We start from the raw sequence: 24,898 nt of genomic DNA on the forward strand, positions 1-24,898 counted from the left end.
ACGTCACACAGTAGTCAAGGAGGTAACATGACAAGGCCACATGAGACTCAGAGATCACGAGAGACAAATGACAATGAATGTCTGTAGCATTACTATCTTCTTTCTACATCAGAATTTCAGGCCAGGCACAAGGGAGGGAAGGTGATCTCAATAGCCCTCTTCCAAGAACTGAACTTCTAACCAACAGGGCAGCAGCTATATGATAGGCTTGAGCACTTGTATTTCCCTTGACTCTAGACAGATGGGGGCAGCAGAGAGCCAGTTATAGTAAAACAGGCCTTACCTAAGACCAGAGGCCACCTCAGACATCAGGCCAAGGAACCCTGCTGAAAGGCAGACAGTTCACCAGCAAGACCAGTAGGAAGGAACCCTCTCCAGGTGCTGCCTCAGACAACAGACTAGACCTGATTTCCCACAGTCATCTTGCCGAGCCTTAAAGAGGCATTTGCACTTTAAGGAAGGGGACTGCCAAACTCACAGGGAAATGTTACAAAAATTCTCACTCTAGGGAATAGTGGTACGCGCCTCAGTATTTGAGAGGTAGAGGCAGGAGGAGCAGGAATTCAAGGTCATTCTTGACTACAGAAGGAGTAGAAGGCCAGCCCAGACCAAGTGAAACCCTGTCTCAAAATAGACAAATCAACAAACATCTCTAGAAGGCTGAACCCTTTGAAATGTGAGGACAAAATAACTGGTTTGATACAGTATTCAGTCTTAGAGAACTTCCTTTTGATTTGTTCAAAGTAGCTCTGGGAACTTTCTTTAGAATTTCTGTTCACATGCACATTAAAGATTAGGAAGGAAATTAGGGAGGTAAAAGACCCAGCCACTTGCTAGGATCGCACTAGGGAGAAATGGGCACCCCCTACCCCCACTTTGTAGGTGAGACAGGGTGTCTCTGTGTAACAGCCCTGGCTGGCCTCGAATTCACAGAGAGCCACCTGCCTCTGCCTCCTGAGTGCTGGGATTAAAGGCATGCAGCCCCACTGCTGGGTTTCCTGAGGATGTCTTTCGCCGGGCTAGGTAGCATGAAATTTTTGACACTCTAAATCACGCCACATGTCGCTGCCAGAGGACGGAAAGGACCAAAACCCAAAATCCAGATCTGATAAGGGGAACAATACATCTACCCACGGCAGGCTGGCCTCACCATAACCACTGGTCAGCTTGGCATGTATAAGATCCCCTCTCTCAAAGGAAAGAAGCAGGGAAGAAGGGAGGGAGGGAGGGAGGGACGGAGGGATAGAGGGGAAAAAAGGAAGGAAGGAAAAAGGAAAAAAAAAAGGAAATTTGACATTGTAAGTTCTCTGCCCAACCCCCAACTTCTCTGTTTTAGAGATGGGTTTCACTGTATATCCCAGACTGGCCTGGACTCCCTTACATAGTGCAAGATGCCCTCAAACTCACAATCCTCCTGCTTCAGCCTCTTGAGTACTGATTTGAGACTATAAGTGTCTGCTACCTTTCTTTTTTTTTTTGGTTCTGTTTTGGTTTTTGAGACAAGGTTTTTCTGTATAGTTTTAGCTGTTCTGGAACCTGGTAGATAAGACTAGGCTGATCTCAAACTCAGGGGTCTAGTGTACCTGTCTCTGCCCCATTCCCCAGTTGCTGGGATTCAAGGCGTGTACCACCACACCTGGCTCAAATACTTCCAAGTGTAACTAATTCAGTTACATTCACAATACGGTACAGCTAGCATCACGGCATTATTTCCAAAGCTTTTTCTCAACCCTACATGAGCATTTTGAGAAAATTTTCAAAGTACCTGCAAAGTTCTCAGCCAGTACCCAGCTTACAATTACACTGTGGGCCTGAACCGAATCCTGCCCCAGATGCCGAAGTCACATTCACTGTGGAAGGCTGCAACCTCCCTTTCATGAGGTAAGCCCCATTTACTAGTCCAAGCTGGCCCCGTGACTGTAGCAGGATGAACTGAGCTCCTCAGATGGAAAGCAGCGCTGCTGCCTCCTGACAAATGTGCCTCCCTAAAGTGACAACCGTCACTGGGCTAAAAAGTAGGAGGATGGAGGAGAGTGAAAACACCTGTGTGCACACGTGACCCAAAACCTCCTTCGAGGCATCTCCTACTTGAGTGTGGAAACCACTTTGAGATTCATAGTTATCCACTCTATTATGCACAGGGGCATCTGATTACAGCTTCTAGAGGTCGGATGGCTACTGAACTGTGGCTAAAAGCTTAAGAACCACCATGACCACCTTTAACACGAGGTGTCACTGAGAAGGGACGCTAACGCCATGGCTAGGAGTCACAGAACTACAGCTCTGAGTTGGCTCCGTCTGCCACATATTTGGAACAGGATCTTAAGCAATTTACTATCTTCCTCTCTGTGCTTTGGTTTTGGTCTTTTGAGATCAGGTCTCATAAAGTCCAGTCTGGCTTTGAACTCCTGCTGCTCCTCCTCCCAGTTGCTGGGATCTCAAGTATATGTGTACCACATCCAGTTCAGTCTCAAAAAATATTCTGGGTTTGTTTGTCTGAATTTTATTTTTAGGTTTTTGTTTGTTTCTTGCTTGTCTGTTTAGTTTGGGTCTTTAGTATTTTTATCAAAAAGATAAAAATTGGTCTGGTGGTAGTTTAGATGAGAAATGTCTCCCATAGGCTCAGGCATTTTAAGACTTGGTCTCCAGCTGGAGGTGCTGTCTGGAGATGTTACAGGGAGACACGACCTGGATGGAGAAAGTGCATCCCTGGGAGGCAGGCTTTGAGTTAAAAGCTTGGACCACTTCCAGCTTCCTCTCTCTGATTCAGTCTGTGGTCCAAGATGTTATCTCTCAGCATCCAGTTGCTGCCATAACTCAGGCCATGATGGACCCTTATTCCTCTGGAACAATAAGCCATTAAACTCTTCCTCCTCCTCTTCTTCCTTTCTCGTGTGTGCGCGCTCTCTCTCTCTCTCTCTCTCTCTCTCTCTCTCTCTCTCTCTCTCTCTGTTTTTTTTTATTGATTTTTATTGAGCTCTACATTTTTCTCTGCTCCCCTCCATGCCCCTCCCCTCCCCTTCAACCCTCTCCCAAGGTCCCCATGCTCCCAATTTACTCAGGAGATCTTGTCTTTTTCTACTTCCCATGTAGATCAGATCCATGTACACCTCTCTTGTCCTAGAACTCACTAAGTAGTCCAGGCTAGCCTCGAATTCAGAGAGATTCGCTTATCTCTGCCTTCCAAGAGCTGGGTTAAAGGCGTGGGCCACCACCTTCCAGCCACCCTTCCTTCTTGAAGTCGCCTTGGCCATGATATTTTACCACAACAGAAAAGGAACTGATACATAGTGCTAACATGGGAGAATTGTTGGAGCCCAGGAGTCTGAGACTAGCATGGGTGGCACAAGTAGACACTGTTTCAGACACAGAAAGAAAGTGCAGATGTCTGCCATGCCTACTCAGAGGGACTTTAAGAACGAAATACTGTAGTGGCCATCGAAAAGAAACTACTTTATAAACAAAGATGCATAATAAAGTAGCCTACAGAGACATGACCTGAGCTGAATAACGGGAAAATGAGAAGCTACCTAGCGTACAGTATTCCTGAACATCCCAGAGATCCCTCGGCATGATGACTATACAGGACTGAGCTGTGACAGCCAGCACACACCATGGCAGCTCTCACTGGTTGGGTCTGACTGCAGTCACTCAAGTCTGTAGAAAGCACCATGAGGCTCAAAACCCAGGCATGGAAGTAAGAATGGAGGGTGAAAAAGAGGACAAAAGAGCTGGCAGAACAGTAAGGTGAGAAAATCAATTTCTAATTAAGAAAGAAAACTAGTGCTATGGCAAGATTGTTGCCCACACATGCCCAGGCAGCCCACTGCACTAGGTATCAAACGCCAGTCTATCTCCTGGTCCTCATTAACTCCATTTGTAGACTCTCCAAAGAATGGAAAACAAAGGAGATTAACTTCAGCTTGTCTCATATAACCCTGGCCTGGTCTGCTCTCAAAGGGCACTCAGGAGACTGAGACAGGCCAGGCAGTAGTGGTGCACACCATTAGTCCCAGCACTGGGGAGGCAGAAGCAGGTGGATACCCGTGAGTTTGAGGCTAGCCTGGTCTAAAAGAATTAGTTGCAGGACAGGCTCCAAAGCCACACAGAAACCCTGTCTTGAATGCCCCCCCCCAAAATAGAGGCTGAGGCAGAAGGATTGCTCAGAGTTCAAGGCTAGTCTCAGCTATATAGCAAGTAACAGGCCAGCCATAATCATACAGCAAGACCCTATCTCAAAAAGGGAGGGGGGATAAGAAAAAAGGCGAGGTGGGGGAGCAGGGGTTGGGAAGTGGCCTGTGGTACACTCTACCCATATGGTCCTATGCACAGGACACCCTGCTATTCTTATCCAGCCCCCTAGGAGAGGCCTGTCCCTCTACACACACAGACTTTCAAGCATGCCCTTACCCAAAGTGATCTGCCCTCTGCTCCCAGATCATCCTGGAAGGGAAAGTGGCAACATAAAGGAGGAGGAGGCCTTATCTGAGTTCTCAGGCCCGCTGGCTCTCAGGTGACATGTCCCTATCTATATAGCTTTTACAGAACTCAAGTGCACTGAAGGCTGACTGAGGGTTCCTAAATCTAGCTGCATATCAAAGTCCCTTTTTAAAAAATTTCAGACCAGGGTTGGAGAGATTTCTTAGCAGTTAAGAGTGTACCATGCTCTTGCAGAGGATGGAGTTCAGTTCCTAGCACCCACATCAGGAAGCTCATGAACCACCTGTAACTTTATTTCCAAGGGAACCCATGATCTCTTCAGGCACTTCATGTACATGGTGCAGACATACATGCAGGCAAAACACCCATAGCACAGAAAAACAAATAAATTAAAATTTTTGCTCTCTGGGACCCAAATAGAGAATCTAGGTAGACTTCAGTAAATCTGGAATGGGGGAGAGACATTTTAGGTAATTCTAAATCACAGCATGTCTGGGGACCCTGCTGTCACTTACCTTCTCAATCTTGTCAGGGTCTGACAACAGAGCAGCTCCCATTCCTCCCTAAGGAGAAGCATACAGAAGGCCTTACGATTGAAGGACGATGGTGCCAACCACAGTAGGCAACACAGTGTAGCAACACGGTAGCCAAGGTTCGCTGGAAACCGGCATTTCCCTAACCACAGAGGAAAGCAGCATTGTCTGCACACACCACAGATCCCACCAGGAACCAGGATGTGATGAACCCGAAAAGCTATCATTCTGACCATTTTTGCAAAACCATGTATCAACCTAGAAATGGGCACTAAAGTTTTATTTTCTAGGTCTTCCTATCCCCATAGAGATCTCAGAGTCATAATAAACTGGAGCTCACCATCTACTGTATCCTTAAAACAGGGAGTTCACCTGAGCATCATGGCACACATACTAAAGAGGCTGAGTCAGGGGGCTCAAGAGTTTGAGGCCAGCCTCAGTTGCACAGTGGTGAGTTCAAAGCTAGCTTGTACTTCATAGATATATCCTGGGTCAAAAAAAAAAAAAAGTCCAGCAATAAAAACCACCAACTCAAAGAGCAATTTAGAGTTCAACAATGATAACAATCTCAAAACTTTTTAACATTTATTTATTTTGTGTGTGTGTGCGTGCGTGCGTGTGTGTGTGTGTGTGTGTGTGTGTGTGTGTGTATACATGTGCGCAGATCAGAAGACAGTTTACAGGAGTCAGTTCTCTCAATGTGCATCCTGGGGTTTAAACTCAGGTCACCAGGCTTGGTGACAAGCACTTATCTGGTGAGCCATCACTCCTGCCAACGGCTGTTTCTTGACAGCAGACTTATTTACCAATAATTTTCCTGCATTGGAATAATCCTTCTATATGCAGTGAGTATGTATTCCTCTCATTGGTTAATAAAGAAACTGCTTTGCAAGGCAGGATAAAGTCAGGCGGGAAAGACAAACTGAAAATCTAGAGAGGAGAAGGGTAAAGGGAAGAGACGCAGTAGACTGGTAAAGTCACAGCCACATGGCAATACACAGATTAACAGAAATGAGTTAACTTAAATGTAAGAGCTAGTTATTAATAATTCTGAACCATAGGCCAAACAGTCTATAATTAAACCTCTGAGTAATTATTCTAAAACAGCTGTGGTATGGGGCGAGACAGAGAGACCTCAGATACATTTTCCTGCTTTTTTTCATAATTGTCTGTATTTTGGAAGTACTAGAATTACTATGGATTACTTTGTGTTTTGTTTTGTTGACATGGGATCATGTTATATAACCCTGGAGGAGTTCAAGCTGGCTTTGAACTCTCTGCAGTCCTCTTGCCTCAGCATGAGTGCTGAGCTTATCAAGCTGCTGTGAGTTATTTTAATAAATCGTGGGTGGGGAATAGAGAAGGGATTTTTTTAAATATGTATGTGTCTGTGTGTGTATATAAGCCACATGTGTAGGTATGCCCTCAGAGCCCAGAAGGGTTCAAGTCTCTTAGAGCTGGAGTTCCAGGTGACTATGCTTGACTTGTGTGCTGGGAACTGAAGTCAGGTCCTCTAGGCGAACAGCAAGCGCTCCTAACTGCTAAGCCATCTCTCTAGCCCTACAGGGAGGATGCTGTCAATTTAATTTTATTTGCTGTTATTGTATATATGTATGGTGTGTGGGGAGGGAGCACATACATGCCACAGCGCATGTGTGGAGGTCAGAGGAAACTTTTAGGAATTGATTACCTCCTTCCACAGCAAGATTCAGAGACTGAATTCATGTCATCAGGCCTGTATTGCAAGCACTTTTGCCCACTGAGGCAGCTTGCTGATCTGCAAAAGTCTGAATGTATTAAAAAATAAAGTGAAGGGACTGGAGATGTAGCTCAGCTGGTAGAACTGTAGCTTAGCACACAGAAAGACCTGGGTTAAATCCCTAGCACCTCATAGAAATGAATGTGGTGGTAACACCTGTAAGCCCAGCACTTGGGAGGTAAAGAGTGTTGGCTCAGAAGTTCAAGATTATCCTGTAGTTTAGGCTAGCCTCCAATTCATTATCCTCCAGCCTTGGCCTGTGCGAGTTCAGATTACGAGTATGTGCCATCATACCTAGCCTAATAACATCCCTGTGAGCATTTTCCTCATCCAGCACAGGATCCAGCTAGCCCAGAGCCAGACACTATACTTAACTGTCATGTATAGTAAGCCTCATTTAATCTGCACAGTATACTTATAGGGAACATAAAGAAATCATTTTACCTTAGTGGAATATTCTTTTGGACAGCCCATATTGACATCAATGCCAGCTACATCATTTTCTCTGAAAAAACATGAAGGAGAAAAGGTAATAAATATTCTACTTGAGGGAAAAAAAATAGATGACAGACAAAGAGATTCTGTGCTCCTGATTCTCCTGGGCCTGTGAAACACACTAATTCTCAATCATAAATGCTGAAAATCAGAAAAGAGTTCCATCCCCAATCTGCAACTGCCTCATCTGAGCAGAGTTCCAGAAGAAAGACGTAATGAATGCACATCTATAAAGAGCTGGATATAGAGGACAGCTACACTGAGGGCGGGGAAGTATTTCACATACAATCTGCCACCCTAGGACCATTTCAGCTGAGATACTGGAGGCCATTTGTCAATATAGAAAAGTGGTGTGAGCACAGAGCCCATTGCCAGAGCACATCTTCTATAAAGCTACTACACTGAGTCAGCTATGGTGGCATAAACATGTAATCCCAACACTCAGGAAGAGGGGGGAGGCATGAAGATCATGTTTGAGACAAGCCTGGGCTACGTAGGAGAGGAAAAAAGAAGGAGGAAGAGGTGGTGTTACTGGTGGTAGTTGTAATAGACTGGCTTCCTTTGCTGAGTTGCACAACTGGTTACTCCAAACAATTCTGTGATATAGAAAGGATCCTCCCCTTAGCCACTGGTTTAGAACAATATGTGATGTGCAGCAATTATGCCCTAAGTTCTTTCTTACGCTCACCGTCACCAATCACAAGCGCTGATGTGAGCACTCATGATGTACCACATGTTGCAAAGACATGACATGCATTATTTCACTTGCTGTTTCCTACAATGCCAGAGGTTAGTAGGCATCATTTCATAAATAAGAGAACAAAGTTCTCAATGATTATAGGGAATTTACCTAAGTTCACAAAGTTAACAAAGTGCAGAGCCAGAATTCCAGCTGAGCTCTCTTTTAATTCCAAAGACCACCACTTCAACTATGCATTCTCCTGACTGTAAGATCAGGAAGGAGTATATCCTATCCACATTTCATGAGGGTTAAAGCTTCAGGACTCCCAGAAGAATCCCGGGAAAGGGAATCCCATGAATAAACACTAACATGAAGGCCCGATAAAGAGGCTCTATAGGATATAACCAGAGTGGGTGTACAAGAGTCCCAGGACAGCCTTCGGGTAGCACAGGGAAAGAAACCCAATACCCTTCACCTGAAAACAGAAGGTAAGGGGCTAGGAAGAAAAAGATGGATTGCTATAACATTAAAGTCTCACGGCTTACAGAAGAGACAAGGCATTCCCAAGGAGGGAAGAACTTACACAAGCCTGGCCACAGCAAGGGCTCTCTCTGCGTCTGAAGTCCCCTGGGAACACAAGAAACTACATCAACCTGTCTTGACACAAGTGCACACAAGTAGACAAACACACCTATTGGTATCTTACACACATACATACATACATGCACGCATGCATGTGCATATGCCAGTAAGTATACGAGTCAGGCCTGCTTCAGGCTGCAGAGATGAATCAGCAGTTAGAAGCACTGGCTGCTCTTCCTGAAGACCCCAATTTGATTTCCAGCACCTACATGTCTATAATTCCAGTTCCAGAGAATCCAATGACCTCTGTAGGCATCAGACACACACAGGGTACACAGACATACATTCAGCAAAACACCCATATACATAAAATAAAATAATAATAACTAAAAATTAAAAAACTCAGGTCAGTACACTACACTTGCTCACCAGCAAAAGAAAAAGAACTTGGAAAGACTAGACAATCTCACTAATGTCATGGTTACTTTCAAACAGGGGCTGAAGAGGTGGCTCAGTAAATAAAATATTTGCTATGCAAGCATGAAGGTTAGAGCTCAGATCACTAGCACCCACATAAAAACCAGGTAGGGGCCAGCAAGATGGCTCAGTGGTAAAGACACTTGCTGCTAAGAATGTCAACCCCCTGGGATCCATAAGGCAGAGGAATTAATTCTGCAAGTTGTCCCCTTCCCCCTTCCCTCCACATGTGCACTGTGGCACACACATGTACACATATATACACACACACATAAATAATAAGTAATGCAATAAGTTTTTATTTAAAAAAACTGGGCAGAAGTGGCAGCCTACTTATAACTCCAGTGCTCTGGAGGCAGAAACAGAATCTCTGGAGCAAGCTGGCTAGCTAGACTAGCCAGATCAGCAAGCTCTGGGTTCAGCAAGATACACACCTCAGTCAACAGACTGAAGAGCAAGGGAAATATCAAACATCAACTTCACACAAATGCATGCACGCACACGCATGCACGCACACATGCACACACTATTGCCACATACCAAAAAAAGTGAAAAATTGTATAGCATATATTCAGATACCCGTAACTCAAATTCTACAATAAATATTTTGCTATGCTTTTTGTCTACCCATTGACATTGTTACTAATTTTTAAAGTATCTAAATGTCATTTAGGAGCTATTCCTAAAGATGCCAAGCTATGCCAAAAGAAACAGAGAAAAGCTAGCCACGTGGTGGTGCTACACACTTTTAAGTCCAGCACTCGGGAGGCAGAGGCAGATAGATCTCTGAATTCAAGGCCAGTCTAGTCTAGAGAGTGAGTTCCAGGATAGCCAGGGCTATACAGAAAAACCCTATCTGGGAGTGGGGGAGGGAGAAAAGCTATATTATGGTTTTATCTGTAACATAAATTTTAACTAACCTTTAGAAAATCCAAGTTTTTTGGTATATACTATATAAAACATTTTGGCCAGAAAAATCAATCCTAAAGATTTTTTTTAAATATTTATTTATTTATTATGTATACAATATTCTGTCTACATGTGTGCCTACAGGCCAGAAGAGGGCACCAGACCTCATTACAGATGGTTGTGAGCCACCATGTGGTTGCTGGGAATTGAACTCAGGACCTTTGGAAGAGCAGGCTATGCTCTTAACCGCTGAGCCATCTCTCCAGCCCCCCAATCCTAAAGATTTAAAAAAAAAAAATACAGAAGTCATACCAAACAGATAATTCCCATAATTAACTAAGTTTGAGACTGGAGACTTGGAACAGATAGCAACAGCTTGGTTTCCAGTCTCCAATGGTACACCAATCATGAATGAATCTCTGAAAAATGTTCAAGTGAAATATATAGGCTGCTACCACTGCGCAGTATATTACAGGCATCCAGCACTGGCAGGCATACGCAGGAATTAGGAAACTCCAAGGACCAGGGAACCTCAGAAGGACACTAGACGCTCGAGTGGGAGGCATCTCTTACCATCTGGAAAACCACCCTGTTCCGTTCTCTTTCACATGTACGGAAAACTACTCGGTCATCAGGAGCAACAAAATCCACTGTGCTCAGCACCTCTGCAATAAAACACAAACCACCCAATTAAGATGCAAGTTCAACCCAGTCTAAGCCTTGGAAGCCACAGTCAAACTATAACCCGGAAAGGGAAAAAGTGGATTCTAGATAAATATTCTTCTTTCTCTCTTTTCTTTCTTTTTTCTTTTTGTTTTGTTTTGGTTTTGGTTTTTGAGACAGGGTTTCTTTGTGTAACAGCCTTGGCTGTCCTGGAACTTATTCTGTAGAGCAGGCTGGCCTCAAACTCACATAGATCCACCTACCTCTGCCTCCCACCTCCCAAGTGCTGGGATTAAAGCTGTGTGCTACTACACCCGACTTAACATATATTCTTCTTAAAGGAAATAAATGTGCACTTCGAAGCTTTTTGAGTTGCTGAAGATGGTCTCTTTTCAGAGTAATGATGGTTCACTTTACAGTTATTTGATAAATGACATGTTTATAGCTAATGTCCTGCAATCTTACACTGGTCTAGAAAGTAGCACTCTCAGGTTCAGCAAAGCTATCATTTCTAATTATGTGGTGCCCAGGCAGCGTGAGTGGAGACTATACATATATATGTGTGTGTGTGTGTGTGTGTGTGTGTGTGTGTGTGTGTATAATATACATATACATATATATATTATACACACACACACACTGTGTGACACCCTGCAATGTCCAATGTCACTATGACAAACGAATACGAGATGAAGAGGTGGGAAAGATTGAGGACAGAGCGGTGAGTAGGTTGTGGAGAGAGGCAGAACTAAGAGGCTACAGCGTCAGTAACAGGTGTGAGAGAGGCTGCGGTGTGGGGGATGGGGGGACACATGCTGCTGTCAAGCAAGGTCGGCAGGGTCCTGTGCAGCAGCCTGGAGTCTGCAACTCAGCCCACGAACACACTGTCTAGCCAAAGAATCACCCTGGCTGAGCCACGCTGATGTCTGTGGCCTGTGCTGCTCCCAAGGGCCATGTTGGGGGGCCATACAGATGTCTATGCCAACGCCTGAAGCCATGCTGATGTCCATGAGGGGCCACACTGATGTGAGCGGCCTGTGCTACCACCCAAGGCCATGCTGATGTCCATGATTCTGGGCTGCCGCTAAGGGCTGTGTGGGGTCTGTGGTCTGAGTTGATGTTGGAGACCATGTTAAGGTCCGAGGTCAGTGCTGCCGAGAACCTGTGGATGCCCATGGTCTGTGCTCTCTCCTGAAGACATGTTGATGTTTATGGGCCGGAGAGTCACTGGAGACAACAGTGGTGTCCATGGCCTGTGCTGCCGCCAACGGATATGATGATGTCTGTGACCCTTGCCGTGGCAGAGGTCTGTGTTGATGTCCATGGTCTGTCTGTACTGCCACCAGAGACCATGCGAGGTCAGTGGCATGTGCTGATGCCAGGGACCCTGTGGAAGTCCATGGTCCATGCTCCCTCTGACTGCAAAGGACAAGGAAGCTACTTTTGTAATGGTATTGAGGTCTGCAGACTCACAGTGTAAGGACCTGACTTTGCAAACTCCATTTTAAGGAAGGGGCTTCATCTTAAGCCATATAATGAGTGTGGGGGGGGAGATCTCAGCTCCAGAAATGTGCTTCAATAGCAGAATTTGAACAGATACCCTGAAAATAGCTAATTAAGGAGCTAGGGTGCAGGGCCACAAAACTTAATGAGGTCTAGATGTTCCTAGGAGGCATCCTGTCCTTTGAAGACACCTTGTCAATTATTAATGGCTCTTTGTAAGGGTTTTCATGCCCAAAAACTGATCAGTGTTTTTAGAAACTACCTTATCCTATGCCTTCCTTACCCAATCCCAATACGACAGGACTCGAACTCCCTTGATTACGGCGTTTCCCTTTAAAATTCCTCCCCTTCCCCAGGCTCAGCGGTGCACTGCCCTCACCCACTGTATTGGCGTGCTGTAGTCTAAACTCGAGTCTGAATATTAAAACCCTCGTGCATTACATAGGAATCCGGTTCCGTGGAGTTTCTTTTTTGGGGATAATGAACTTGGGCATAACAACAGCTGAGAAAGAAACTCATGAAAGGCTTCAGTGACAATCCCCACCTCCCCCCAAAAAAGTAACAGCCTAGACAAGAGGCCATTGAAGAGAACTTTTTTTTTATGTATACAGTGTTCAGCCTGTATGTTCTGCCTGCAGGCCAGAAGAGGGCACCAGATCTCATTACTGATGGTTGTGAGCTACCATATGGTTGCTGGGAATTGAACTCAGGAAATCTGGAAGGGCAGTCAGTGTTCTTAACCTCTGAGCCATCTCTCCAGCCCCTGGAGAGAACTCTTAAATTGTGATAAGGGTCAGGCCGTGGTGGCATACACCTTTGATCCCAGCACTCAAGAGTTAGAGGCAGGTGGATCTCTGTGAGTTCAAGGCCAGCCTGGTAAGTGCTAAGCGTGCTGAAATAAATGTAGCTCTCCACAACTGACGGCTTCTGCAGGGTGTGCAGGTGGGAAGCTCGTTTTCTTTAAGGGGCTGGCCACTGGGAGTCTGACCATCCTCCAGTGAGTATATGAGCTTGTATTTTTTATTGTTTTTATTGTTTATATTTATTGTTTATATTGAACTTATATTTTTATTGTTTGTTTTCTTTTCTTTCTTCTTTCTTTGGGGGGGGCATAACAGTGGGGAGGTAGAACTGGGAGGACTGGGAAGTAAGTATGATTGGGGTACATTATGTGAAATTCCCAAATAATCAGTAAAAATATTATGTTGGGGTGCTGGAGAGATGGCTCAGAGGTTAAGAACACTGACTGCCCTTCCAGAGGTCCTGAGTTCAATTCCCAGTAACCACATGGTGGCTCACAACCATCTGTAATGAGATCTGGTGCCCTCTTCTGGCCTGTAGGCATACATGCAGATAGAATACTGTGTACATGATGAATAAATAAATCTTTAAAAAAAATATGTTGGAAAAAAAATACAGGAGATTTTTTTAAGCATGTAAAGCACACCCACAATGGATCTGTTATTAACATCCCAGCATGGAACAGATAGGCAGCCTTTGTAAGAGGGCCCCAGACCCGAGCACAACTAACTCCATGAGGAAAAGGCCATTCAGGACTCAGGCAGAGGCGGCGCACACCTTCAGTCCCAGTTCTAGGACAGCCAGGGCTACGCAAAGAAACCCTGCCTCCAAAAACAAAAACAAAAGGAAAGAAAGAGAAGAAAAGGAAGTGCCATTTAGGCTGTAAACCTCAGTATGTAAGCAGCACCACCTGCCAAAGCTAAAACCAAGGCCAATCCATCAAAGCCCACAGTTCTGGGGCACTCTAAACATGCTAACCTTGCTTTTTAGCTTCTGTAGTTCCACTTCTGGCTAATGGTTCTTGTTAGCTGATGTGTGTCAGCCCAGAATGTGATTCTGTGCTGAAAAGCTAGCTCTGGGAAGGGCTACGGGCTACGTTGGAACCAAAGCATTCAGTGTACTGCAGGAAATAGCTAGCTAATAAAGATTTTCTACATGGCTTAAAGCCATGTCTGGGCAGTCTTCTCTGGTGAATGCCCCACAACAGGGTAATACCCCACAACAGTTATGAAAGGGAGGGTAGAGGGATGCCTTGCTGAGAAAGTTAATTAATTCCTAGCAGGGATAGCCAAAGATGGTAAGAGGTCTAAGAACAATACAAAACTGGTAAGGTTATGATGCAGAATTAGAACAGCAAAATACTGGAAAATCCCATTAAGGAGCTGATGACACCCATTCTGATATGGTCACCTATAGTTTCTGACACAGAAAATGTTCTATCAGAAAAAGAGGCGGCAAAGCAGTATGTGAGGCGGAATCTCCAGGGAGAAAGACAGACATAACAAGTCACAGTTATATATGAGCACTATGCTTACTGTGTGTGTAGAAAAATAGACACTACTCCTCTTGGAATTTCCACTTTAGGTATGGGATTCTGGAGCAGTTTTGTTTTCTATGTTATACAGATCTGTAATACTAAAATTTATTTTGGACAAGGTCTCAAAAACAGGCGTTAGGTTCCTAATGCCCTGTCAAAGTGATGAGGTTACAGGCATACATTACCACCTATATACTGAAGTTGTTTGCTTGTTTAAGACAGGATTTCACTATGTAGCTCTGGCTGGCCTGGAACTCACTATGTTGGCCAGGCTGGCCTAGAAACCACAGATTCTGCCTGCTCTGTCTCCAGAGTGCTGGAATTAAAGGCGTGTACCATTGTGCCCAACTCTGAATTTTCATAACACAAAATAAAATATAAATTTAAAATACATAGTACTGCACAACTGTAATCCTATCACTTAAAAGGTAAAGGCCAGACTATCAGGAGTTCCACGGCATCTTCCACCACACAGAAAGTTCAAGGACAGCCCAAGAAAACAAACAAAGTACTTTGCACACCAAAGCTCTGTGGGATGGAATTCTAGATCTCTAAGGAGTATAATGCTGCCAGGCACTGAAGGCACATGTCTTTGATCCCAGCACTCAGGCGGCAGAGGCAGGCGGATCTCAGTGAGTTTAAGGCCAGCCTGGTCCACAAAGTGAGTTCCAGACAGGGCTACACAGAGAAACCCTGTCTCAAAAAAAAAACAAAAAAAACAAAAAAAAAAACCCACAATGCTAATTAAAGCACAATCAACTCATGAATAAAGCAGAAGGGATTTACAATGCGTCACAACGAATTCCATCCCACAGAGCTTAAGGTGTGCAAAGTACTTACTGGTACTTTATCTCCTTTATGCAACAACCCAACTCTATGAATTAAGTAAAACTAGACTTATGATTTTCATTTCACTACCTAGAATCTGAGATGGAGACAAGACATGAGATTTGCCCAAGTCACACAACTATTAGAAGTCTGAGCTAGGGGCTGGAGAGATGGCTCTGTGGTTTAGAGCACTGACTGCTCTTCCAGAGGACCCAGGCTCAATTCCTACCACCCACAGTTACAGCTGTCTGTAACTCCAAGATCTGACACCCTCAGACATACATTCAGGCAAAACACCAATGCAAATAAAATAAAAATAAATAAATTATTAGGAAAATAAATATATATTTTTTAAAAAGTCTTAGCTGGGCCCAGTACTAAAGCTATCCTTACTCCAGGACTCCAAGGTCCTACCTACACTATGAAATATGGAAATTTCTGCTCTATCAAGTCTATTAGAGAAAGGCACTCATAGCCTATTTCACAACCAATTTATTTATTTGTTTGTTTCTGTGATTCTGAGGATCAAACCTAGGCTTTCAAACATGCTAAGCAAGCACTCTACCGATGAGCTACACCTGGGAACCTCACATATGGCTCTTGTCACTACATCAAGAGCAGTGACGGCTCTTGAGGGAGCAGGTGTCTATGCAACTACACAATACAAGGGAGGATTCTGGGCAATGGCGGAGACAGGTGCTTGAGCCACCTGCACACACCCAATCCGGAGGCCAGGGCTACACTTACCATTTACCACCCGCTTGCACTGGAGCATCTTCAGGTCAATCAGCTCCTGCAGAAGAATAAGAAGATACCTGTCAGTCCTGGACCCCAGGCTTCTACACAGATGGAAGATCTTTATTACATCCCTCATGACAGCAGTGCCGACAACAAACCACGGCTCTGGGGACACACTGTGCTGTTTCCTACAACTAAGCCTGGCAAAGCAAGGCCCTGAGTGAGCTCCTGTGAATCTGCTGTTTTCTCCAGGGCTCTGACAACGGACAAGCCACTCAGAGTGCTAGAAAGAAGGGAATCGTCCAAGATACGGACACTGAGACACCGTTCTTAGAAACTGATCTCAGCTCAAGCCCCACCACTTCAAAGAACCTCCCACTGCAATTACTAGGCAAAGGGCAGGCAGTGAATGGTTCCCAGAAGCAGCCAAGGACAAAATTAAAACTGGAGAATAATAGCCCAAAGAGGAAGGTTTGAGACAAACACAGGAAATAAAAATCTACTCAGCTTACTGTATGTAAACAAAGAAGTGAGCCTCCCACCAGGGTAAGATAATTCCAGCAGATTCAGTACAGAAAGGGAAAAGAGATTTCTTCAAAATTAGCATTATAAATGGAGGGAAATGCGATGTCTTCTGGTAAGTAATACTTGGTTGGTTACAAGACTGCTCTGCTTTGTTCAGTGATTCAGCAGATGTGGAAGCTCATGGCCATGGACTCTGGGCAACCAAGAAAAAGTAAAAGATTATCATCCAAGATATTCATCCCCATATGGATCTCTTAGGAGCCTCAGCAAACCACACCGCAGCCTGGTGATACCATTCCATGTATAGGAGTATCAAGGAGATGAGCAAAAGGTCCTGATGGGTCCACATGGCTTCTATCAACATAAACGACATATGGGTAAACACATGTCTCTGTGTCTATTCCTTCAATACAACATTCAAATCACCAAACATCTAATGTCCAGTCCTGAACAAAACCACGGTCAAGTTTGGGCACGTGGTTCTGATTCTATGCCCCATGTCCGCAATCTCAACTACTTGGGAGACAGAGATAGAAGTTAGACATTTAAGGAGAGTCTAGCCAATTTAGTGAGATTATACCTCAAATATAAAATTGTATATTCAAGCCTGGCGGTGGTGGCGTACGCCTTTAATCCCAGCACTTGGGAGGCAGAGGCAGGCGGATCTGTCAGTTCGAGACCAGCCTGGTCTACAAGAGCTAGTTCCAGGACAGGCTCCAAAGCTACAGAGAAACCCTGTCTCGAAAAACCAAAAAAATAAAAATAAAAAATTGTATATTTGAAAAAAAATTATTTTTATTTCATGCATATGAATGTTTGGCTTGCATGTGTATGTACACCGTGTGCATGCCTGGTACCACAGAGGTCAGAAGAGGGCATTGGATACCCTAGAATTGGAGTTATTGATGGCTATGGCATGTTTTCTCAGTGCTGGGAACCAAACCAGGATCCTCTTGTAAGAGCAGCAAGTGCTCTTAACTACTGTGAAGCCATCTCTTCATCCTCAAAACAAATTTTTAAATAAGTTGAACTGCACCACATAAACACTCAAAAAAATTTTTTTTGAAGAGCTGGTAACGTTCCCTAGTACGACCAAAGCAAAAACAGCAAAATGAAGTAGGACATGGTAGTGTCTGCCTATAAACCTAGCTCGAAGATTTACAAGTTCTGAAGGCTGGAGATTTACAAGTTCAAGACCTGCATAGAATATTGGGTGCAGAGGCTCATGACTGCAATTTCCAGGAGACAGAAGCAGGCAGATCTCTGTGAGCTCAAGGTCAGCCAGGACTAACTATTAACAATCTGTCTCACTGGAGATGTAGCTCAGTTGTTGAGTGCTTGCCTACCGTTGACAAAGCCTGAGTTCCAGCCCCCAAACTGCATAAAAGCAGCAGTGGGTTGCACACCTGTAATACCAGCACTTAGAGGGCAGAAGCAAGAGAATCAGAAGTTCAAGGTCATCTTTGGCTACATGGTGAGTTTTGGGTCAGCACATGAGATTGGAGCACATGAGACTCTATCTCAGAAAAGAAAGACTAGCCTGGATTGCAAATTAAAACCCTTTCTCAAGAAACAAACAAACAAAAAAAAAAACAAAACGAAAGAAAGAAAAAGAAAAAGAAGGAAGGAAGGAAGGAAGGAAGGAAGGAAGGAAGGAAGGAAGGAAGGAAGGAATTAGGGGAAGGAGCTCTCTGTCTTTCTCTCTCTATGTACATGTACATGTGAATGCCATGCCATTCACACACAGAGGACAGGACAACTTTGGGAGTAGTTTCTCTCTTCCCACTGTGTATGTTCAAAGGATTGAATTTAGGTCATCAGGGTGGCAGCAAGAGTCTTTGCTCAGTGAGCCATCTCACTGGCCTTAGCTAGGTAAATTTGGTTTTATTTTTGTATTCTTTTGATTTTTAGCCTGGGTCTTGCTTTGTAGCTCATGGCTGGCCTGGAACTCAGATCTGCCTGTCTTTGCCTCCCGGGCTGGGATTAAAGACATGTATTTCCACATACGGCCTAGATACATCTTAAAAACATTGTGTTAGAGCCTGGAGAGATGATGGCTCAGCATGAAGAACACCTGCTGCTCTTGCAGAGGACTAGCGCTCAGTTCCTAGCCTCCACAGCAGGTGGCTCACCACTGCCTGCAACTCCAGCTCTGGGGACCTGCTACCCTCTTGTCACCTCCGAAAACACTGCACTCATATGCACATGCCCACATAAAGTAAAATGAATCTTTTTTAATTAAAATAAATCTTAAAAAAGACATTACAGGGGCTGGAGAGATGGCTCAGCGGTTAAGAGCATTGCCTGCTCTTCCAAAGGTTCTGAGTTCAATTCCCAGCAACCACATGGTGGCTCACAACCATCTATAATGAGGCCTGCACGTAATGAGGCTCTTCAGGCATGCACATAGACAGAATATTGTATACATAATAAATAAATAAATATATAAAAAAAGACATTACACTAGGTAAAATAAACCAGCTACCCAATGACAACTACTGTAGAGTTTCTATTACCCGAGTCACTCACAGGAACAGAAAGCAGAATAGCGGTTACCAGAGCTTAGAGAGGAAGGAAAGAGGGGAGTTGCACTTAAAGAACTTCAGTTTTATAAGATGATAGATAGAGCTTCAAAGATCTGTTTCATAGCAACATAGATATACTGTACACTACTGAACTGTACACCAAAAATGGCTGAGAAGGGAGGAGGAGATGGATTGGTGGTTCAAAGCACTTGTTGCTCTAAAAGAAGACCCAGGTTTCATTTCCAGGGCCTCGCACGGCAGCTCACAACCACCCCAAACACAGTTGCAGGAATCCCATGGAGCACCAGGCACCACAGCTTGCACAGACATTGCTGTGTAAGAGTTTCCTCTGAGACTAAAGGATTTCTTTAATCTCAGCACTCGGGAGGCAGAGACAAGCAGATCTCTGAGTTCAAGGTTAGCCTGGTCCACATAGTGAGTTCCAAGACACCCAAGGCTACACAGAGAAACTCTGTCAGGAAAAAAAAAAAAAGGAAGAAGAAGGAAGAGAAGGAAAAGAAGAAGAGGAGGAGAAGAAGAAAAAGAAGCAGAAGGAAGAGGAGGAGGAGAGGAGAATGAGAAGAATAAAAGATGAAAAAGAAGAAAGATTCCATCCTACAGGGACGCTTGCTAAGACAGGAAGTAAACAACTCAAGTTGGCTGACCAAATTCCCTAGGCTACTCCCTCCCCAAGCATAAATAAGGATTGCTGAGACACTCTCAGACCAGTTTGACTACTTGGAAGAAGTTCAGACCCAGTAGCCAGGAATAAACAGATCAACCAAGCAGAATGGAAGGAGCAGAAACCCCCAGAATTTCTTAAAAGAAACAAAAACCAGCTGAGCTGCCTGGAAGAGGTTCAAACAAAACAAGCCACCTGGAAAGTGTACCCTCCAGCCTGTTAAGGTGCCTGGAGGTTATGCGGTGTGCTCTGAGTTTCTGGCTTTTGTGAGCTGTCATCCATGCTTGGGCAGGCCTTGGTCTTTGAGTCATTTCCAGTTTTTAAGCAACCCCAATAAAACTCTGGTTCACCAAACTGGACTTTGGGTTGGTATTTGTACTTTTTTGGTCTGCTGTTGGCTCCATATCTGGGATGAGAGGCATTTGCTCACATCTCCCCAGGAATAGTGTCACACATAAAAGTGAAATACCCATATATCAGATAAAAATGAAAAATAAATCTTGTCAGGTGTGCTGGCACATGCCTTTAATCCCAGCACTCAGGAAACACTGGGAATTCAAGGCCACCTTGCCCACCACTGCAATGACATAAGACCCTGTCTCAAAAAGCCAATTATATACATGAAGAAAATAAGGCAGGTGTCTCCTTAAAGTCTGTACTCCTGGAATCCCATTGTACAAGACGGGTGAGCTGAGTCGACAACTTAATCACACAGATCAACTATGTCAATCACCTAGAAAGAACATCCTGGCAATTCATCCTGATTTTGGCCTGTAGAACAACTCTGGTTCCACCAGGGGGCACTAGGCACCACACTGTCGCATGTCCAACACTCAGACTCTGGTTCCCAAGCCAAACAAGAGATGCAGCTGCTACTTCTCTGCCTGCTCTCTTCAGAGGCTGGGCCTGGGTGGAAAGCTTAGGACTCCTCTAACTAAAACATCTTTGTTCATAAATCACACCGAGTCTCTCAGCATAGAACACATCAAACAGGTATAAAGTATTTGGAATTTTTGCTCTCACTCCAAATCTGAACAAGAACCTAAGAGAAAAAATTAGTCACATTTACTGGTAAAACATGTTTTTCAAGTTGGGGAGACAGCTCATCCAATAAGGGCTTGGTGTGCAAGCTTGAGGGTTCAAGTCACTAGTCAACACCCACATTAAAACAAAACAAAACAAAACACACACACAAAAAAAACAAACAAGTAAGCAAACAGGTACTGTGGCTCGGTAAATGGCCTGACTGGTAAAGTGCCTCCTGATACCTAAGAATAAGAACCTTGGCTCAGTCGCTCAGCCGTAAGCAACTCTAATAAACACTCCAAGCATATATAATGATTATATTACATATAATTATTAGAATTTATATCATGATTATACACATTAGTTCTGTTCCTTTAGTGAACGCTGACTAATACAACACCAACACATGGAACGTGGAGATAAGAGTGTTGAAGTCATTCTCAGCCACACATGAGACCCTATCTCAAAAAAACAGAGAGGGGAGGAAAGGGAAGAGGGGAGAAGGAAAGGAAGAGTGGAGCGGTGGGGAAAGGAGGCATACACTAAAATAATTACAGAAACCTTGGGCGCCTAACTTCTAAATGGCTTGAAGTAGCCCAAGGATTCCCAGAGAATTAGCTGACAGTGTGGAGCCTCGCAGACAGACCGCTCCTGGGGCACAGGACCCCATTAGCACAGATGACCCAGGCTGCCATCGAACCATGAATGTTAAAACAAGCACTGTACTGTGAGGGTCAGCCTACCCTCCCACCACATATAGTCTACACTTCTCTCAGTGGAAACATACCCAGGTTCTGGCTCTCTGGGCTCTCAGGAAAAATGAAGGTCATAGGAAGGTGCTGAGTATATAAATGTAGGCATCACTACATTGAGCCCACAGGAGCTGATGATTCGAAAGAGCTAAGGTCCTTACCACCACCTGCTTCAGTACATGACATTAGTAAGATGGGCATGGCAGGGACAAGATGCCAGCACTCCATGGATCAAGTCTTTCTTACAAAAGGCACAGGTTTAGGAAGCGATAGGACATGGGGCAGACAAAGATTTATCAATGAAGACAGAATGCAAAATGCAAGGACAATGGAGTGGGACACCATTCACCCTGAGCTTTGAGGTGACCCTGGGAGGGCACAGCTGGACAGAGATGGAGTAGACAGCAGGTAAGCTGGGGGTTTCCCCTAGAATCTGCCATCCCCCGAACCTGCCTGGCAAAAAGGAACTCCACTGGTGAAGAGTTCCCATGTCCCTCTCTGTCGTCCTGCAAAAGCATGTGAGCTCACCATAAGGAAGAAAACTTAGCAACTGCCTGCTGGGCATAGTGGTGCATGCCTTTAATTCCTGCTCAGGAAAAGAGATGCAGGTGAATCTCTGGAAGTTTGGGGTCAGCCTGTACTACACAGTAAGTTCTAGACAAACCAAGGCTATAAAGTGAGACCCTGTCTCCACAAAAAAAGGGGGGGGGGCTGGGCTGGAGAGATGGGAGAGATGGCTCAGAGGTTAAGAGCATTGCCTGCTCTTCCAAAGGTCCTGAGTTCAATTCCCAGCAACCACGTGGTAGCTCACAATCATCTGTAATGGGGTCTGGTGCCCTCTTCTGGCCTGCAGGCATACACACAGACAAATATTGTATACACAATAATAAATACATATTTTTTTTTAAAAAAAGGACTTAACAGCTGTCTGTTCCCTGGGATTTGGTCTTGTGTGTGTGTGTGTGTGTGTGTGTGTGTGTGTGTGTGTGTGTGTGCCCCAGGCCTCAGGCTCTGAGAAGTCAGTGATTCTTACTCTTCCTTTTCCTATTTCCTTTCCAAACCCAAGAAAATTTTCTGGAGGGTAAAGGTTAGTGCTAGCCAAGAAAAACTAAGAATAACACACAGCTGAGCACCCCAGGGACCTTTCGTGTCTGGCGCCCCAACACCTAACCCCAGGACACAGCTTTCCTCCATGCCAAGGCAGGTCTAACACGAAGGCTCACAGACCTGCCTGTTCACAATCCCTATCACATTTCTCTGCAGATATTTAGGAACCAGGATGTGAGCCTCTGTGAGCCCCAATGCAGAATCATGCTTTCTGCCCTCTGCACTAAATTTTTGGAAGAACCATCCCGTGGTGGCACATACCTGCGATCTCAGAACTCACAGCACTTGGGAGCACAAGAAGATCTAGACTTCAAGGCTAGCCTTAGATATGGAGACAGTTTGGGGACAGCCTGAATTACAATAAGACCTTGTCTTGAAAAAACAGGAAAAAAAATCTCTTTGGTGAACACTTTCTCCCACTTTACCTTGCCATCGTCTTAGAGACCCCTGGCCCTATGCTATAGCATGACAATCCCCAACCATCAGCATATCCCCCTCATCCAGGCTTCTCAGCTTTCTGTTCCATAGGCTGTGAACCGTCCCCTTCCCCAGGTTCCTGCAGAGATGACTAGGAACACCATCCTATCCCAACTTTATTCTGTGTCGGCCTGGTCACTCCTCAGCCTTCCACACTTCACCACCCCCAACAGTCACCTCTGCCTTGGCAGCACTTCTGGAACTGTCCATGACCTTGACCATGGCCCAGACGATGCAGTGTCTAGAAGATATTGCTGAGCCTCGAAAAGAAAACACGTTACCAAGTAGTGGTGGTGTACACCTTTAATCCCAGCACTTGGAAGGCAGAGGCAGGCGGATCTCTGTGAGTTTGAGGCCAGGTTGGTCATCTACAGAACAAGTTCCAGGACAGCCAGGGCTACACAGAGAAACCCTGACTCAAAACAAACAAACAAAAAAAAACAAAAAAAAAAAAAGAAAAAAAAGAAAACAGATGTTACTAGGCCTCTCTAAATCCCTCACTAAGGTTCTGTCTCCCATAATCATGATTTTTGTCTTTGAAAACTCTATACTTCTGATGTAGGGACCGGAGAAGAACACCCTTCTCATTGCACAAGGTGCAGGGCCTTATAAAAGCCCTTCCCTTTGACCTACTCTCTGCTGTCTTTTTCCCATTGAGAGGCAGCCACTGCCTTGTATTTCTACCCAATAAATCTCTTGTGTGACTTTGTGGTATTTCCTGGCTGCCAAGAAATCCTTCTGCTGGAAAAATCCTTACATCTAATCTTGGGTATCAAGAGACTTTTCAGAGGCACCAGCCCATTCTTGGTTTGGCCATTAATAAAAGGACTCAAAACTAACGGGCTTAATCAGCATGTGGTTAATAACTGCACTACATGGATCATTTCGTTACCCCATTCCTCATTTCCAACAAAAGAGTGGCTTTCTAATCATCCTATAAGTCTATGGCCATGGGACCCGTTGGCTGAACTCCCTCCATTACGTCTTCCTCACCTGTCTGTCAACTCGGGGAAGGGCCGGTCCCCCCACTTTGCCAAGAAGTTTAGGTTGGTATTGTGAAGCGATTTCCTCTAAGATAAAACCTTTCATTTTAGATATTCTTTTTTGGTTTTGTTTTGTTTGTTTTTTTATGTATGCAATGTTCTGCCTGCCTGTATGCCTGCATGCCAGAAAAGGGCACCAGATCTCATTATAGACAGTTGTGAGTAAACCATGTGGTTGCTGACAATTGAACTCAGGACCTCAGGAAGAGCAGCCAGTGCTCTCAACCTCTGAGTCATCTCTCCAGCCCCCTTTGTCTTGTTTTTTTTTTTTTAATATTTATTTATTTATTATACATACAATATTCTGTCTGTGTGTGTGCCTGCAGGCCAGAGGGGGCACCAGATCAGATCCCATTACAGATGGTTGTCAGTCACCATGTGGTTGCTAGGAATTGAACTCAGGACCTTTGGAAGAGCAGCAATGCTCTTAAACTCTGAGCCATCTCTCCAGTCCCCTTTGTCTTGTTTTTTGAAACAGGGTTTCTCTATGCAGCCTTAACTGTCCTGGAACTCACTCTGTAGGCCTCAAACTCACAGAGCTCCGCATGCCCCTGCCTCCTGAGTGCAGTGTTAGCTTAGCCAACACTGGATATTCTAAAGAGAGATAAAATCTTCCATCCTTTAACCTTCCATGCTGGAAGGAGCCTCCCAAAGACACAGGATGTTTTTTAGGGGAGGTGAAACATGCCTTCCTGAAGGGGAGCACCTTAGGCTCAACAACTCAAAGGCTCCAGAAAGTCCCTGAAACCAACCAAATATACCAGGTTCCTTCCATCTGCAACTATATATAAATACTTCTAAAAGACACTGTCAC

The 24,898-nt window shown here is 44.6% G+C and overlaps 1 protein-coding gene across 5 annotated transcripts in view; it reads right to left on the reverse strand.

Annotated features, from left to right (window-relative positions):
• Positions 1-24,898, reverse strand: part of Dus2 (dihydrouridine synthase 2) — a 44,136-nt gene that overhangs the window by 13,736 nt on the left and 5,502 nt on the right. For 3 of the 5 annotated variants that reach the window (XM_048437046.3, XM_048437045.3, XM_048437048.3), the window contains exons 3-7: positions 15,957-16,002; positions 10,451-10,542; positions 8,493-8,536; positions 7,177-7,237; positions 4,956-5,003 (exon numbers count right to left, since the gene is read on the reverse strand). In XM_048437046.3, the coding sequence (XP_048293003.3) occupies positions 4,956-5,003; positions 7,177-7,237; positions 8,493-8,536; positions 10,451-10,542; positions 15,957-16,002 (291 nt within the window). Of the gene's footprint in view, positions 1-4,955; positions 5,004-7,176; positions 7,238-8,492; positions 8,537-10,450; positions 10,543-15,956; positions 16,003-24,898 lie in introns of those variants that run through there. The other 2 variants (XM_048437049.3, XM_048437047.3) reach the window with 2 other exon arrangements.

This window comes from Myodes glareolus, chromosome 22 (assembly GCF_982192425.1).
Source record: "Myodes glareolus chromosome 22, mMyoGla1.1, whole genome shotgun sequence".
In the NCBI taxonomy this organism is placed as follows: Eukaryota; Metazoa; Chordata; class Mammalia; order Rodentia; family Cricetidae; genus Myodes; species Myodes glareolus.